Source organism: Dendropsophus ebraccatus, chromosome 2 (assembly GCF_027789765.1).
Source record: "Dendropsophus ebraccatus isolate aDenEbr1 chromosome 2, aDenEbr1.pat, whole genome shotgun sequence".
NCBI classification, from domain to species: Eukaryota; Metazoa; Chordata; class Amphibia; order Anura; family Hylidae; genus Dendropsophus; species Dendropsophus ebraccatus.
In genome coordinates, this window is record NC_091455.1 from 216,362,416 (window position 1) to 216,382,645 (window position 20,230).

At 44.1% G+C, this 20,230-nt stretch overlaps 1 protein-coding gene across 1 annotated transcript in view; it reads right to left on the minus strand.

The window, feature by feature from the left end:
* Nucleotides 1–2,971: 2,971 nt before the first annotated feature.
* The window catches only part of STEAP1 (STEAP family member 1), a 45,813-nt gene continuing 28,554 nt past the window's right edge, over nt 2,972–20,230 (minus strand). The window contains exons 4-6 of the mRNA XM_069959536.1: nt 9,341–9,841; nt 7,238–7,402; nt 2,972–3,249 (exon numbers count right to left, since the gene is read on the minus strand). Coding sequence (XP_069815637.1) covers nt 2,992–3,249; nt 7,238–7,402; nt 9,341–9,841 — 924 coding nt within the window. The 3' untranslated portion in view covers nt 2,972–2,991. The remainder of the gene's footprint in view (nt 3,250–7,237; nt 7,403–9,340; nt 9,842–20,230) is intronic.

The following is a 20,230-nucleotide window of genomic DNA, read 5'->3' on the forward strand; positions in this document are numbered from 1 at the left end:
GGGGACATTTATAAGTCCGGCGTAAAAAACGTCAGACTTAATAAGTTTCCCCCTATGTGTTTTTTTTACACCACCTGGTTGGCACTGGCGCAGAGATCCCGTCGGTGCCGTCCATATTTCACTGTTCCCGTGATCGGCGCCAGTTCCTTCATGTGCACTTCGGCCAGCTCTATGTGGTGGAGGCGGGCCCAGTGCTCCCAGTGATCCAATATCTCTTTAATGACACGCCCCCCAAGGGGAGGGGTATCAGGGGGCTGGAGCGATGGGCCCGCCTCCACCTCATAGAGCAGGCCTAAGTGCACATGAAGAAATCGGCGCCGATCATGGGAACCGGGAAACATGGACGGCACCACCGGAATCTCTGTACCAACCAGGTAGTGAAAAAAAATAATAAATTCTGTAAGCGACTTGGTACACTGGCTATAACATGTATTGTGTAAGATGGGTCTGGGCTGTCTGTGAGGTTTATTTGGGCTCCCGGCCCCTGTGGTCACTGTGCACTCCCGTACTGAGACTTCACAAGGCGCAAGGACACATGGACCATCTATAGTGCTAAACCTCATCATTGTGATCAAGGATTTTATTGGCTGCCCAAGAGACCCGATCAGCCAATGAGTAGAGTTTTCTCACTTGTCAGCTGATCAGTGGCCCTTTTCTACGCCCCTAGGAGCCACAGATTATCAGGATGTGTAATATGACCTATAGAGAGTCCAGGCCCTTTATAATGTCAGATAGGGTTGGAGTGGCCACCAGAGCTCCAGACAATCCTCCTGTGGGCCGCCAAACCCAAACCCATATGGACAACTTACTGCTGGGACCAACAAAACATCTATAAGATCTTATTGATGATGAGTCCTATGTGTGTGATAATAACAGCTAAGATGGAGGGATTGTGGTCGTGGTCTGTGTAGATAGAGGGTGGTCCTCAGAATCATCTCTGGGATAGATGGAGGGTGGTCCTCAGAATTATCTCTGGTGTAGATGGAGGGTGGTCCTCAGAATCATCTCTGGGATAGATGGAGGGTGGTCCTCAGAATTATCTCTGGTGTAGATGGAGGGTGGTCCTCACAATCATCTCTGGTATTGATGGAGAGTGGTCCTCAGAATTATCTCTGGTGTAGATGGAGGGTGGTCCTCAGAATTATCTCTGGTATAGATGGAGGGTGGTCCTCACAATTATCTCTGGTTTAGATGGAGGGTGGTCCTCACAATCATCTCTGGTGTAGATGGAGGGTGGTCCTCACAATTATCTCTGGTGTAGATGGAGGGTGGTCCTCACAATCATCTCTGGTGTAGATGGAGAGTGGTCCTCAGAATCATCTCTGGGATAGATGGAGGGTGGTCCTCAGAATTATCTCTGGTGTAGATGGAGGGTGGTCCTCACAATCATCTCTGGTATTGATGGAGAGTGGTCCTCAGAATTATCTCTGGTGTAGATGGAGGGTGGTCCTCACAATTATCTCTGGTATAGATGGAGGGTGGTCCTCAGAATCCTCTCTGGTATAGATGGAGGGTGGTCCTCACAATTATCTCTGGTTTAGATGGAGGGTGGTCCTCACAATTATCTCTGGTATAGATGGAGGGTGGTCCTCACAATTATCTCTGGTATAGATGGAGGGTGGTCCTCAGAATCCTCTCTGGTATAGATGGAGGGTGGTCCTCACAATTATCTCTGGTATAGATGGAGGGTGGTCCTCACAATTATCTCTGGTATAGATGGAGGGTGGTCCTCACAATTATCTCTGGTTTAGATGGAGGGTGGTCCTCACAATCATCTCTGGTGTAGATGGAGGGTGGTCCTCACAATTATCTCTGGTGTAGATGGAGGGTGGTCCTCACAATCATCTCTGGTGTAGATGGAGAGTGGTCCTCAGAATTAGCTGTGGTATTGATGGAGAGTGGTCCTCAGAATAATCTCTGGTGTAGATGGATGGTGGTCCTCACAATTATCTCTGGTATTGATGGAGAGTGGTCCTCACAATTATCTCTGGTGTAGATGGAGGGTGGTCCTCACAATTATCTCTGGTATAGATGGAGGGTGGTCCTCAGAATCCTCTCTGGTATAGATGGAGGGTGGTCCTCACAATTATCTCTGGTATTGATGGAGAGTGGTCCTCACAATTATCTCTGGTGTAGATGGAGGGTGGTCCTCACAATTATCTCTGGTATAGATGGAGGGTGGTCCTCAGAATCCTCTCTGGTATAGATGGAGGGTGGTCCTCAGAATCCTCTCTAGTATAGATGGAGGGTGGTCCTCACAATTATCTCTGGTATAGATGGAGGGTGGTCCTCAGAATCCTCTCTGGTATAGATGGAGGGTGGTCCTCACAATTATCTCTGGTATAGATGGAGGGTGGTCCTCAGAATCCTCTCTGGTATAGATGGAGGGTGGTCCTCAGAATCCTCTCTGGTATAGATGGAGGGTGGTCCTCAGAATCCTCTCTGGTATAGATGGAGGGAGGTCCTCACAATTATCTCTGGTATAGATGGAGGGTGGTCCTCAGAATCCTCTCTGGTATAGATGGAGGGTGGTCCTCAGAATCCTCTCTGGTATAGATGGAGGGAGGTCCTCACAATTATCTCTGGTATAGATGGAGGGTGGTCCTCAGAATCCTCTCTGGTATAGATGGAGGGTGGTCCTCAGAATCCTCTCTGGTATAGATGGAGGGAGGTCCTCACAATTATCTCTGGTATAGATGGAGGGTGGTCCTCAGAATCCTCTCTGGTATAGATGGAGGGTGGTCCTCACAATTATCTCTGGTATAGATGGAGGGTGGTCCTCAGAATCCTCTCTGGTATAGATGGAGGGTGGTCCTCAGAATCCTCTCTGGTATAGATGGAGGGTGGTCCTCACAATTATCTCTGGTATAGATGGAGGGTGGTCCTCAGAATCATCTCTGGTGGGCCCAGTCCAATGCTACCTGGAAGGTTTTCTGTTATATATAAGACAATGAGACGACATTTTTACAAATATTTTATTGGTTATAAATACTACAGGTGGGTGAGGACCCTCTTGGCGCCGGTTCCTTTGCTGGACTCCCATCCGCTCCGGATCTTCTGGACTCTTCTATTGAAGCAGGGTAACAGTAATGCAGCTTTACAGAGAAGGACTACCAAGGGAAGGAGGACCACCAGCATAAAGGTGGGGGGAGTGTACCAAAGAAACTGCTTCCTGTCCACCCATTTATTCCAGGCAAAGACCAGGGCGTGCACCGTGCAGAGGAATAGCGCTACGTGGCCCAGCTGACTCTGTGGGGACAAAACACCAGAGAGTTACTACAAATATACATATACTGTTCACATTCAGTTCAGGTTGAGTTTCTCCTTGTGGCCGCCTACCAGAGGTTCCTTGCCTGTAGGTCAGTGCTCCCTAACCTGTGGCTCTCTGGCTGTGCACAGGAATGCATGCCTCCCCCTCCTCCACCCTCCCTGCCCTCCTTGATTCATATACAGGGCTTGGCTTCCAGCACCGAGAGAGAGAGACGGGGGAGAGAAGAGACCTGCATACTGAGACTAACCAACACCCCCTTGACACTTAAACATGATATATCTGTGACGGTATTATCTGGGCACTGTATGGTGGTATTATTTGGGCACTGTATGGTGGTATTGTTGGGCACTGTATGGGGGTATTATTTGGCACTGTATGATGGTATTATTTGGGCACTGTATGGTGGTATTATTTGGGCACTATATGGGGGTATTATTTGGGCACTGTATGGGGGTATTATTTGGGCACTGTATGGGGGTATTATTTGGGCACTGTATGGGGGTATTATTTGGGCACTGTATGGTGGTATTATTTGAGCACTGTATGGTGGTATTATTTGGGCACTGTATGGGGGTATTATTTGGGCACTGTATGGGGGTATTATTTGGGCACTGTATGGGGGTATTATTTGGGCACTGTATGGTGGTATTATTTGGACACTGTATGGGGGTATTATTTGGGCACTGTATGGTGGTATTATTTATATCATTTATAACTTTGTGCTTTGCAGTGTGTGTTATATCCTGCACTAGTGAAGTCTTATATATTACACATATTCCGAATATATCGGTGCTGTATGTTGCTGGTCACATCGTCCTCCTGTCTTTGTGATTGTTCCTGGATTAGTGATGCGCTCTGTACAGTCGGCGCGCGGGGGGGGGGGGGGGGGGGGGGGGGGATTATATCTCATCTCACTTTGATGTTAATAACTGTAATTTATAGGGATCCGAGGCCGTAAAGTCTCTGCAGACGTCTGAGATCGGGAAACATCAAGGAGCGGCTCTCATCAATGTCACAACTATATAAGAGGAAGAGTTTCCACGCTTTACTTCTGCCACGCCTGATGCAGGAACCGGGAATCAGCAGTCTCGGCTTTATATCCTGTAGATTCTACATTCTCTTCCTCCTCAGACTCAAAAAGACTGAAGGAAAAAGGTCACAAAAACTGCAGCGATATAGGCCGGGTGCAGGATTATAGGCCGGGTGCAGGATTATAGGCCGGGTGTAGGATTATAGACCGGGTGCAGCGATTATAGGCCGGGTGCAGCGATTATAGGCCGGGTGCAGCGATTATAGGCCGGGGGCAGCCATTATAGACCGGGTGCAGCGATTATAGGCCGGGTGCAGCGATTATAGGCCGGGTGCAGCGATTATAGGCCGGGTGCAGGATTATAGGCCGGGTGCAGGATTATAGGCCGGGTGCAGGATTATAGGCCGGGTGCAGCTATTATAGGCCGGGTGCAGCGATTATAGGCCGGGTGCAGCGATTATAGGCCGGGTGCAGCGATTATAGGCCGGGTGCAGGATTATAGGCCGGGTGCAGCTATTATAGGCCGGGTGCAGGATTATAGGCCGGGTGCAGCGATTATAGTCCGGGTGCAGGATTATAGGCCGGGTGCAGGATTATAGGCCGGGTGCAGGATTATAGGCCGGGTGCAGCTATTATAGGCCGGGTGCAGGATTATAGGCCGGGTGCAGCGATTATAGTCCGGGTGCAGGATTATAGGCCGGGTGCAGGATTATAGGCCGGGTGCAGCGATTATAGGCCGGGGGCAGGATTATAGGCCGGGTGCAGGATTATAGGCCGGGTGCAGCGATTATAGGCCGGGTGCAGGATTATAGGCCGGGGGCAGGATTATAGGCCGGGTGCAGCTATTATAGGCCGGTGCAGCGATTATAGGCCGGGTGCAGGATTATAGGCCGGGTGCAGCTATTATAGGCCGGGTGCAGGATTATAGGCCGGGTGCAGGATTATAGGCCGGGTGCAGCGATTATAGGCCGGGTGCAGCGATTATAGGCCGGGTGCAGCGATTATAGGCCGGGTGCAGGATTATAGGCCGGGTGCAGCTATTATAGGCCGGTGCAGCGATTATAGGCCGGGTGCAGGATTATAGGCCGGGTGCAGCTATTATAGGCCGGGTGCAGGATTATAGGCCGGGTGCAGCGATTATAGGCCGGGTGCAGCGATTATAGGCCGGGGGCAGGATTATAGGCCGGGTGCAGGATTATAGGCCGGGTGCAGGATTATAGGCCGGGGGCAGGATTATAGGCCGGGGGCAGGATTATAGTCCGGGTGCAGGATTATAGGCCGGGTGCAGGATTATAGGCCGGGTGCAGCGATTATAGGCCGGGTGCAGCGATTATAGGCCGGGGGCAGGATTATAGGCCGGGGGCAGGATTATAGGCCGGGTGCAGCCATTATAGGCCGGGTGCAGCGATTATAGGCCGGGGGCAGGATTATAGGCCGGGTGCAGGATTATAGGCCGGGTGCAGCGATTATAGGCCGGGGGCAGGATTATAGGCCGGGTGCAGCGATTATAGGCCGGGTGCAGCGATTATAGGCCGGGTGCAGCGATTATAGGCCGGGTGCAGCGATTATAGGCCGGGGGCAGGATTATAGGCCGGGGGCAGGATTATAGGCCGGGTGCAGGATTATAGGCCGGGTGCAGGATTATAGGCCGGGTGCACGAGGAGTCTCAGCCGGAGGTCGGCCGGGGGAGTGCAGGGTGAAGTGTGTGCTCTCCGAACTTACACTATAAGTCTATGGGGCCGTCTCTACACAATGATTGTGCTTTACCAGCATAAAACTGGAAAACTCCCTTAAAGTGGTACTCCGGCAGAAGAAGAAACCTTTCAAATCTGACAAATCTGTCAGAAAATTATACAGATTAGCAAATTACTTTTATGTAAAAATCTCCAGTCCTCCAGTACTTATCAGCTGCTGTATGTCCTGCAGGAAGTGGTGTATTCTCTCCAGTCTGACACAGTGCTCTCTGCTGCCACCTCTGTCCATGTCAGGAACTGTCCAGAACAGCAGCAAATCCCCATAGAAAACCTCTCCTGCTCTGGACAGTTGCTGACATGGACAGAGGTGGCTGCAGAGAGCAGTGTCAGACTGGAGAGAATACACCACTTCCTGCAGGACATACAGCAGCTGATAAGTATGGGAAGACTGGAGGTTTTTATGTAGAAATAATTTACAGTTCTGTATACGTTTCTGACACCAGCTGATTTGAAAGTCTTTTTTTTGCTGGAGTTCCCCTTTATCACAGTTGCTCTATAAGTTTATTGATGACGTCTAATATCACAATTTCTAGTTTATTTTTGCAGCGTCTATATTATTATTATTATTATTATTATTATTATTATTACTACGTCCTGTGATACGGTGTAGCCGTCTTTCCTCCCCGGCTCTCTGTGCAGATTTTATTGCCCTTTTATTACACTCTCGGCTGAGTCACTGGATTACGGACTCGCCCAGCGGCCGTCACATGGGATCTCAGCAGCTTTAGAACGTTTTGCCGCTGCCTGTATAGAAGCGTCCGTGACTCCTGTGACTCCTGTGAGATGGGGCCCCGACGGCTGACATCACTGCTCTGTAGATGGAGCGTCTACTGCTGTACACTCCACCCCAGAGTTATAGGCAGCACTGTGCTTGTGCAGCCCTGCAGTTCCTGACACAGACACAGGGGGCAGCAGAGAGGCCTGTGTCGTCCTTTCTTGCTGCCACTCGGCAGATAACTATGTGTAAATAATAAGATATAAATGTATTTTCTTGACGTTATACTACAAAGTGATGCAACTTTATTAAAGCAATGTGTTGGCAAAAAACTAGTCTCCGGAGTATCCCTTTAACTCTTTGTGTCTTTTGAGCTGGAGTTCTCATTTCATGATAGTCATTAGTGTATATAGTGCGCGCCCTGTATGTGCATACAGATTACCGGTAAATGATAAAATCCCTTGTACCTGGATGAAGTTGTATTCCCGCCATGACAGGCCGTCCCCGACAGCCGGGATGGAGGCCACGGCCAGTACTGATAATATGGCGAGTGCTATGATACCCAGACACACGTAAATCTCCATCCTCCACACATCCTCCTCAATCCAGCTGTCCTCTCTTTGTTGCTGAACCTGTAACAATAAGAATAATAACTGTAATATATGGTCCGGTGTAAGAACGCCCGCAGGATGTCCCCCATGTCTACCACGTGTGACCCCGGACACTGGGATTAAAGGGAAGGTAAAGGGATTGTTCACCAATTTTTTTTTTATTTGAAATCAACGGGTACCAGAGATTTGTAATTTACTTCTAATTATAAATCTCCAATCTTCCAGTAATTATCAGCTGCTGTATGTCCTGCAGGAAGTGGTGTATTCTCTCCAGTCTGACACAGTGCTCTCTGCTGCCGCCTCTGTCCATGTCAGGAACTGTCCAGAGCAGCAGCAAATCCCCATAGAAAACCTCTCCTGCTCTGGACAGTTCCTGACATGGACAGAGGTGGCAGCAGAGAGCACTGTGTCAGACTGGAGAAAATACACCACTTCCTGCAGGACATACAGCAGCTGATAAGTACTGGTGGACCTGGAGGTTTTTAACACCTTCAAGACCGAGCCCACTGATGCCCAGATATCCGGGTCAAATTAATGCAATGTCCTTCCGACCTTCTAAGAGTCATAGCGCTGTTATTTTTCCACCTACAGGGCTGGTTGCGGTAATTTTTTGCGCCCTCATCTCTAGTTTTTATTTATATCATATTGGTGTAACAGAAAAATCTTGATAGCTCTTTATTTCTTTCTTTTCTTTTTTTCTGATATATATTTTTAAAAAATCTGCAATCCTGGTGTTTTTCTTTTTTTGTCCGTTTTACGCCGTTCACCGCGTGGGGACAATAATGTTTTGCTTTAATAGATCGGACAATTCTGCACGCTACAAATCTATTTTTTTTATAAATATTTTTATTTTTATAATGGGAAAGGAGGTATTTTAAACTTATATCAGGAGGGAGGTTTATAAGGGTTTTTTGTAATAGTTTTAAAAACTTTTTTAATACTTTTTTTTTCACTTTAAAACATGCAATTATTAGATTGCATGTACTGATCTATGGGATGCCATAGCACAGCACAGATCAGTGTTATCGGCCATCTATGCTTAGAGCCTGCCTGACAGCAAACTCTATCCACAGATTGCTGATCCGACAGGATGGAGGTAAGAAACTGCCCGTCGGCACATGGGGACCCCCACAGGTGGGGGACAGATGGGGACTCAGTGACAGGTGATTGTCCTGTCACTGAGTACCTTAAAGGGGTAGTCCACCCAAAAAAAATTTCTTTCAAATCAACTGGTACCATAAAGTGCCAGAGATTTGTAATTCACTTCTATTAAAAAATCTCAAGTTTTCCAGTACTTATCAGCTGCTGTGTGTCCAGCAGGAAGTGGTGTTTTCTTTCCTGTCTGACACAGTGCTCTCTGTTGCCTCCTTTGACCATGTCAGGAACTGTCCAAAACAGGAGCAAATCCTCATAGAAAACCTCTCCTGCTCTCCAGACTCGAAATAATACAACTTCCTGTTGGGCATACAGCAGCTGAAAAGTACTGGAAGGCTTGAGATTTTTTAATAGAAGTAAATTACAAATCTCTGGCACTTCATGGCAGCAGTTGATTTGAAAGAAAAAAAATTTGGGTGAACTACCCCTTTAAATGCTACAATCACTATAGATCACAGCGTTTAAGGGGTTATTGGCAAGAATCGCAGCTGCCTGTCATTATGCTGGGCTCCCGGGACACTGATGTGTGCGGGATCGCTCTCACTGTAGCGGACCCGCACACATCTACACCCCCTGAAGTCAGGAACGTATATATACATTCCTACTGCATTCCTGAATGTATATATGCTGACGTGAAGGGGTTAAATAGAAGTAGATTACAAATCTATATAACTTTTTGACATCAATTGATCTGAAAGAAACAGATTTTTGCCGGAGTGCCCTTTTAAAAAAAATAAAGTGAGTGTATTGCAAACTGTTTGCGATCACCACCCCTGCTGATTTCTGTAGGCGCCCCCTTTGTACCTGCTGGTAGGCCCAGTTGAGTAGCTTGTATCGGTAGGAGCGTCTCATGGGGTAGGACAAGCTATAGAGCACATGCATGGCCGCAAAGAAGAAGCCCAGAAGGCCAAACTGCTTCCGCCTCAGCATCCAGGTGTCCAACCAGTGCGGAAACCTCCGGTATTTTGTGCCGCGGTGAAGCTGGAGAATTGTGGCTAATATTCCCGGCAAATACGCCAAAGTCAGCAGAGTAATGGCGACGTCCGGCAGAACCTTGTTTATCACCAGTATTGGGATTCTATAGAACTCATTTCTGCTAAATACCAGGAAGGGGTGAAGAACTTCCCGGAGGAAGGCGTAGGCGAAGAAGAGCAGCGACAGGCACACGGACACCTTGGCGGGCAGCCGCCATCTGGGGAACAGCTCCATCTTCCTGTGGCCCATGCTGGCGGCCTCCCAGTCATAGGCCTCATAGTAATCTCTTCTTTCCAGGTTGTCGGGGTCACTGCTGTCATCGCTCAGGTTCTATATAGGACACAAAATACATGACATTTACATGAGACAAAGCAGAAAATTCTATTATTGTGAGCTGATTTTCCCTATTTGTGCTATGACCTGCAGTCACCACCAGGGGCGCTCAGGAGCTCACTGCATCACATTTCTGTTTCAAGAACAAGAAGTCAAGAACAACGAATCAAGAACAAGAAGCCAAGAACAAGGAATCAAGAACAAGAAGCCAAGAACAAGAACTAAGAACAAAAAGCCAAGAACAAGGAATCAAGAACAAGAAGCCAAGAACAAGGAATCAAGAACAAGGAGCCAAGAACAAGGAATCAAGAACAAGGAGTCAAGAACAAGGAGCCAAGAACAAGGAATCAAGAACAAGGAGCCAAGAACAAGGAATCAAGAACAAGGAGCCAAGAACAAGGAATCAAGAACAAGGAGTCAAGAACAAGGAGCCAAGAACAAGGAATCAAGAACAAGGAATCAAGAACAAGGAGCCAAGAACAAGGAATCAAGAACAAGGAGTCAAGAACAAGGAGCCAAGAACAAGGAGCAAAGAACAAGAAGCCAAGAACAAGGAATTAAGATCAAGGAATCAAGAACAAGGAATCAAGAACAAGGAGCCAAGAACAAGGAGTCAAGAACAAGGAGCCAAGAACAAGGAATCAAGAACAAGGAGCCAAGAACAAGGAGCCAAGAACAAGAAGCCAAGAACAAGAAGCCAAGAACAAGAAACTAAGAACAAGGAGTCAAGAACAAGGAATCAAGAACAAGAAGCCAAGAACAAGGAGCCAAAAACAAGGAGCCAAGAACAAGGAATCAAGAACAAGGAATCAAGAACAAGGAGCCAAGAACAAGGAATCAAGAACAAGGAGCCAAGAACAAGGAATCAAGAACAAGGAATCAAGAACAAGAAACTAAGAACAAGGAGCCAAGAACAAGAACTAAGAACAAAAAGCCAAGAACAAGGAATCAAGAACAAGAAGTCAAGAACAAGGAGCCAAGAACAAGGAATCAAGAACAAGAAGCCAAGAACAAGGAGCCAAGAACAAGGAATCAAGAACAAGGAGCTAAGAACAAGGAGCCAAGAACAAGGAATCAAGAACAAGAAGCCAAGAACAAGAACTAAGAACAAAAAGCCAAGAACAAGGAATCAAGAACAAGGAGTCAAGAACAAGAAGTCAAGAAAAAGGAATCAAGATCAAGGAGCCAAGAACAAGGAATCAAGAACAAGAAGCCAAGAACAAGAACTAAGAACAAAAAGCCAAGAACAAGGAATCAAGAACAAGAAGTCAAGAACAAGGAGCCAAGAACAAGGAATCAAGAACAAGAAGCCAAGAACAAGGAGCCAAGAACAAGGAATCAAGAACAAGGAGCCAAGAACAAGGAGCCAAGAACAAGGAATCAAGAACAAGAAGCCAAGAACAAGAACTAAGAACAAAAAGCCAAGAACAAGGAATCAAGAACAAGGAGTCAAGAACAAGAAGTCAAGAAAAAGGAATCAAGATCAAGGAGCCAAGAACAAGAAACCAAAAACAAGGAATCAATAACAAGAAGCCAAGAACAAGGAGCGATGAACAAGAAGCCAAGAACAAGGAATCAAGAACAAGAAGCCAAGAACAAGGAGCGATGAACAAGGAGCCAAGAACAAGGAGCCAAGAACAAGGAGCCAAGAACAAGAACAAAACTCCAAGAACTAGGAGCAAAGAACAAGGAATCAAGAACAAGGAATCAAGAACAGGAAGCCAAGAACAAGAAGCCAAAAACAAGGAGCCAAGAACAAGGAGCCAAGAACAAGAAGCCAAGAACAAGAAGCCAAGAACAAGAAGCCAAGAACAAGGAATCAAGAACAAGGAATCAAGAACAGGAAGCCAAGAACAAGAAGCCAAAAACAAGGAGCCAAGAACAAGGAGCCAAGAACAAGAAGCCAAGAACAAGAAGCCAAGAACAAGGAATCAAGAACAATGAATCAAGAACAAGAAGCCAAGAACAAGGAATCAAGAACAATGAATCAAGAACAAGAAGCCAAGAACAAGGAACTAAGAAGAAGGAGACAAGAACAAGGAATCAAGAACAAGAACCCAAGAACAAGGAATCAAGAACAAGGAGCGAAGACCAAGATGGCCTGAGGCAGAGATTACAGGAACAGAAGCAAATAAGGAGCAGCAATGTGAACTGCGCCCTGACACTCAGGCGATGAGAGGAGATCTGTCCGGGTATAAATGGCCTCACCAGAAGCCGCAGCCCCGGAGGAAGCATCAGGTGTCCTGGCTCCAGGGTGCAGACCAAGTAACAGTATAGTACTACAGGGGCAGGGAGTGGTCACCCAGCGGAGATGGGACAAGACATTCTAGGGTCCCACTGGTATTGGGGTGATCTGAAGGAGCTGCACAAATAGGGGACTGGGATCTACTGGTGTTTGTTACCATAATAACTGGATGCTCTTGCCAGCGATGTCATAAGTGTGTGCCAGCGATGTCATAAGTGTGTGCCAGCGATGTCATAAGTGTGTGCCAGCGATGTCATACGTGTGTGCTAGTGATGTCATAAGTGTGTGCCAGTGATGTCCACTTCCTACAGGACATACAGCAGCTGATAAGTACTGGAAGTCTGAGGATTTTTATGTAGAAGTAAATTATAAATCTTTATCTGCCGCTGAGTTCTGATGCGGGCGCATCCATGCACACCACATCAGAACTCCGCACTGCACACTATGGAGCGAGTGGCCAGAGACGGAGCCGCTCGCTCCATTGTGAGCACTGACAGGGTTTTCTGCGGCCGCTATTCACCGAATAGTGACATGTCAGTTTTCTACGGGGCCGCTAGAGATATACTATAGCATATACTATGTGTATGTATATATGTACTATGTGTATACTATGTGTATGTATATATGTACTATGTGTATACTATGTGTATGTCTATATGTACTATGTGTATACTGTGTGTATGTATATATATATACTATGTGTATACTATGTGTATGTATATATGTACTATGTGTATACTGTGTGTATGTATATATATACTATGTGTATACTATGTGTATGTATATATGTACTATGTGTATGTATATATGTACTATGTGTATACTGTGTGTATGTATATATATACTATGTGTATACTATGTGTATGTATATATGTACTATGTGTATACTATGTGTATGTATATATGTACTATGTGTATGTATATATGTACTATGTGTATACTATGTGTATGTATATATGTACTATGTGTATACTATGTGTATGTATATATGTACTATGTGTATGTATATATGTACTATGTGTATGTATATATGTACTATGTGTATGTATATATGTACTATGTGTATACTATGTGTATGTATATATATGTACTATGTATATGTATATATGTACTATGTGTATACTATGTGTATGTATATATGTACTATGTGTATACTATGTCATGTGTATGTATATATGTACTATGTGTATACAGGGTGTATGTATATATGTACTATGTGTATACAGGGTGTATGTATATATGTACTATGTGTTTACTGTGTGTATATATATGTACTATGTGTATACTATGTGTATGTATATATGTACTGTGTATACTATGTGTATGTATATATGTACTATGTGTATACTATGTGTATGTATATATGTACTATGTGTATGTATATATGTACTATGTGTATACAGGGTGTATGTATATATGTACTATGTGTATACTATGTGTATGTATATGTGTACTATGTGTACTATGTGTATGTATATATGTACTATGTGTATACTATGTGTATGTATATATGTACTATGTGTGTACTATGTGTATGTATATATGTACTATGTGTATACTATGTGTATGTATATATATGTACTATGTGTATACTATGTGTATGTATATATGTACTATGTGTTTACTATGTGTATGTATATATGTACTATGTGAATACTGTGTGTATGTATATATGTACTATGTGTATACTATGTGTATGTATATATGTACTATGTGTATACTATGTATATATGTACTATGTGTATACTATGTGTATGTATATATGTACTATGTGTATACTATGTGTGTGTATATATGTACTATGTGTATACTATGTGTATGTATATATGTACTATGTGTATGTATATATGTACTATGTGTGTACTATGTGTATATATATGTACTATGTGTATATATATATATGTACTATGTGTATACAGGGTGTATGTATATATGTACTATGTGTATACTATGTGTATGTATATGTACTATGTGTATACTATGTGTATGTATATATGTACTATGTGTATACTATGTGTATGTATATATGTACTATGTGTATACTATGTGTATGTATATATGTACTATGTGTATACTATGTATATATGTACTATGTGTATACTATGTGTATGTATATATGTACTATGTGTATACTATGTGTATGTATATATGTACTATGTGTATACTATGTGTATGTATATATGTACTATGTGTATACTATGTATATATGTACTATGTGTATACTATGTGTATGTATATATGTACTATGTGTATGTATATATGTACTATGTGTGTACTATGTGTATATATATGTACTATGTGTATATATATATATATATATATATATATATATATGTACTATGTGTATACAGGGTGTATGTATATATGTACTATGTGTATACTATGTGTATGTATATATGTATTATGTGTATTCAGGGTGTATGTATATATGTACTATGTGTATACTATGTGTATGTATATATGTACTATGTGTATGTATATGTACTATGTGTATACTATGTGTATGTATATATGTACTATGTGTGTACTATGTGTATGTATATATGTACTATGTGTATACTATGTATGTATATATGTACTATGTGTATACTGTGTGTATATATATATGTACTATGTGTATACTATGTGTATGTATATATGTACTATGTGTATACTATGTGTATGTATATATGTACTATGTGTATACTATGTGTATGTATATATGTACTATGTGTATGTATATATGTACTATGTGTATACTGTGTGTATATATATATATGTACTATGTGTATACTATGTGTATGTATATATGTACTATGTGTATACTATGTGTATGTATATATGTACTATGTGTATACTATGTGTATGTATATATGTACTATGTGTATACTATGTGTATGTATATATGTACTATGGGTATACTATGTGTATGTATATATGTACTATGTGTATACTATGTGTATGTATATATGTACTATGTGTATGTATATATGTACTATGTGTATACTGTGTGTATGTATATATGTACTATGTGTATGTATATATGTACTATGTGTATACTGTGTGTATATATATATGTACTATGTGTATACTATGTGTATGTATATATGTACTATGTGTATACTATGTGTATGTATATATGTACTATGTGTATGTATATATGTACTATGTGTATACTATGTGTATGTATATATGTACTATGGGTATACTATGTGTATGTATATATGTACTATGTGTATACTATGTGTATGTATATATGTACTATGTGTATACTATGTGTATGTATATATGTACTGTGTATACTATGTGTATGTATATATGTACTATGTGTATACTATGTGTATACTATGTGTATGTATATATGTACTATGTGTATGTATATGTATACTATGTGTATACTATGTGTATGTATATATGTACTATGTGTGTACAGGACGGCCGGGATTCACTCAGCCTTCAGCATATCGTAAGTTCCGTACTAATCACGGCCGTTGCAACAAGAAGTGATTTACACGGCTACATGTGAAAATGGCCTCACCCGAGGTTGTGGGATAGGACGCCCGGTCAGAGTCTGGATGGAACAATATGGTCATTGTTCACACTGTGAAGAGTTACCAGTAATGAGGCTCCAGGAGATGAGGACGCGGCGCTGTACTGTACTAATGAGGCAGCAAAACCAGCGGGGATGGGAAGGGGGGTCACCGCAGGATAACCGAGGGGGGGGGGGATGGGAAGGGGGGGTCACCACAGGATAACAGGGGGGGGGCGGTTGGGAAGGGGGGTCACCACAGGATAACAGGGGTGGGGGGGGGGGTGGGAAGGTGGGTCACCGCAGGATAACCTAGGGGGGGGGGATGGGAAGGGGGGGTCACCACAGGATAACAGGGGGGGGGGATGGGAAGAGGGGTCACCACAGGATAACAGGGGGGGGGATGGGAAGGGGGGTCACCACAGGATAACAGGGGAGGGGGATGGGAAGGTGGGTCACCACAGGATAACAGGGGGGGGGGATGGGAAGGGGGGTCACCACAGGATAACAGGGGGGATGGGAAGGGGGGTCACCACAGGATAACAGGGGGGGGGGATGGGAAGGGGGGTCACCACAGGATAACAGGGGGGGATGGGAAGGGGGGTCACCACAGGATAACGGGGGGGGGGATGGGAAGGGGAGTCACCACAGGATAACAGGGGGGGGGATGGGAAGGGGGGTCCCTGCAGGATAACCGAGGGGGGGGGGATGGGAAGGGGGGGTCACCACAGGATAACAGGGGGGGGGATGGGAAGGGGGTTCACCACAGGATAACTGGGGGGGGGGATGGGAAGGGGGGGTCACCATGGGATAACAGACTAAAGACCACCTTGGTGTCTGGTTAAGACAAACCACCTCATATTATACCCTCATACCCGGAAGGGGGGTATCTATTAGTCAGAGACAGAGAGCTCCGGTACTGGGGGACCCGGTGTGCATTACAAACACAGTACACTTGTGAGTAGAAGAAAAGATAAGGGCACTCACCCGTTTACAGTGTGTAAACTTCAAGCTTTATTTCATGGTGCGATAAAACATCCGATCACGCACTAGGTCGGGACAGACGCCATTCCACATTCATCCACATGTCATGATGGCCATTTCGCGCGCATGCTTCCGAGAAAGCGCACATGCGCGTGAAATGGCCGTCGTTAGCTGAATGTGGAATGGCGTCTGTCCCGACCTAGTGCGTGATCGGATGTTTTATCGCACCATGAAATAAAGCTTGAAGTTTACACACTGTAAACGGGTGAGTGCCCTTATCTTTTCTTCTACTCACAAGTGTACTACGCCATTCATACGTGCATTAGAAAGGAGCACCCCCAATGTGTATCGGCTACAGTCCCCAGCACACCCGATTGTTCCCCCACGCCACACTAAGGAGTAGTGCCGGTGAACTCTCCTACACATTCATTACAAATACAGACTATAGATTTCATGTGTAATACCTCATTTGTCCTCTGGGGGAGCTGTAGGTAAATTGAGCTGCTGATCCTGGTTATCTGTATATGGCGGCTTATGGCTGAGGGTTCTGCTATCAGGATAACAAGGCATTGTGCAAGGCGGACGAGCCTCCCTGGGTATATCACCCCGCACACTTCCCACACATCACACATCACACATCTCAGATCACACATCTCAGATCACACATCACAGATCACACATCACATATCACACATCTCAGATCACACATCACATATCACACATCTCAGATCACACATCACATATCACACATCACAGATTACACATCACACATCACACATCTCAGATCACATATCACAAATTACAGATCACGCATCTCAGATCACACATCACAGATCCCATATCACAAATTACAGATTACACATCACAGATCACTTATCACACATCACATATCACACATCTCAGATCACACATCACAGATCACATATCACAAATTACAGATTACACATCACAGATCACTTATCACACATCACATATCACACATCACAGATCACACATCACAGATCACATATCACAAATTACAGATCACACATCACAGATCACACATCACAGATCACACATCTCAGATCACAAATTACAGATCACACATCTCAGATCACACATCACAGATCACACATCACATATCACACATCACATATCACACATCACAGATCACACATCACAGATCACACATCACAGATCACATATCACAAATTACAGATTACACATCACAGATCACTTATCACACATCACATATCACACATCACAGATCACACATCACACATCTCAGATCACAAATTACAGATCACACATCACAGATCACACATCACAGATCACATATCACAGATCACACATCTCAGATCACAAATTACAGATCACACATCACAGATCACATATCACAAATTACAGATCACACATCACAGATCACACATCTCAGATCACAAATTACAGATCACACATCTCAGATCACACATCACAGATCACACATCACATATCACACATCACATATCACACATCACAGATTACACATCACAGATTACACATCACAGATCACACATCACAGATCACACATCTCAGATCACACATCACATATCACACATCACATATCACACATCACAGATCACACATCACAGATCACAGATCACACATCTCAGATCACACATCACAGATCACATATCACAAATTACAGATCACACATCACAGATCACACATCACAGATCACATATCACAAATTACAGATCACACATCACAGATCACACATCTCAGATCACAAATTACAGATCACACATCTCAGATCACACATCACAGATCACACATCACATATCACACATCACATATCACACATCACAGATTACACATCACAGATTACACATCACAGATCACACATCTCAGATCACACATCACAGATCACATATCACAAATTACAGATCACACATCACAGATCACACATCACACATCTCAGATCACAAATTACAGATCACACATCACAGATTACACATCACAGATCACATATCACAAATTACAGATCACACATCACATATCACACATCTCAGATCACACATCACATATCACACATCACATATCACACATCACAGATCACACATCACAGATCACATATCACAAATTACAGATCACACATCACAGATCACACATCTCAGATCACAAATTACAGATCACACATCTCAGATCACACATCACAGATCACACATCACATATCACACATCACATATCACACATCACAGATTACACATCACAGATTACACATCACAGATCACACATCTCAGATCACACATCACAGATCACATATCACAAATTACAGATCACACATCACATATCACACATCTCAGATCACACATCACATATCACACATCACATATCACACATCACAGATCACACATCACGCATCACAGATCACATATCACACATTACAGATCTCAGATCACACATCACACATCACAGATCACGCATCACAGATCACACATCACAGATCACGCATCACAGATCACGCATCACAGATCACACATCACAGATCACACATCACAGATCACGCATTACAGATCACACATCACAGATCACGCATCACACATCACAGATAACACATCATGCATCACACATCATGCATCACACATCATGCATCACACATCACAGATCACGCATCACAGATCACACATCACAGATCACGCGTCACAGATCACACATCATGCATCACAGATCACGCATCACAGATCACGCGTCACAGATCACGCGTCAGAGATCACACATCATGCATCACAGATGACACAGCACGCGTCACACATCACAAATCACGCATCACAGATGACACAGCACGCATCACAGATCACGCATCACACATCACAGATCACGTAACACAGATCACACATCACAGATCACGCATCACACATCACGCATCACAGATCACGCATCACACATCACGCATCACAGATCATGCATCACAGATCACACATCACAGATCACGCATCACACATCACGCATCACAGATCATGCATCACAGATCACACAGCACGCGCCACACATCACAAATCACGCATCACACATCACGCATCACACATCACAGATCACGCATCACAGGTCACGCATCACACATCACAGATCAGAGTAACTGATCTGGATAGAGCAAAGTTGCTACAAGCCTACATACTTTATCTCGTAGCGCATTTGTAATCAGGGTTTTTAGGCCACCTTGCTCAACTGGTGCTTGTGTCACCTTGTTAGGACGGGTCACCTGACACTGCAGGGCTATAGGTGGTATCACGACAGAGGTCGAAACACGGGCACATGTATACTTCTACTCTCAAGTACTCTCAAGTATTCTCCTTCTTCTTATTCTAAAGTTCCGGCAGAGCACATTTCTAAACTGGGTTGGCACAGAGACAAACTCCTCTCCTCTACTCTGAACTTACTCTACTTCTCAGCCCACAACCAAGTCAGCATTGCTGTTCTACCTCTAAAGGTCTTAGCACAGATTGTGTCCAGTGAAGTCAGAAGTCTATTGTCAGCTGGTGGGCTAAGTCTTCCTGCAGTAAAGAAGAGTTTCTTTATTATAACAGGACTCAGTGGTTATTGCTCAGACACCTACACAGTAGTTACAGTAGTAGTCCTTGGGTCATCTCCCCTTACTGTGGGTGGTGGTACCGATAGGCCGTTGGGTCAC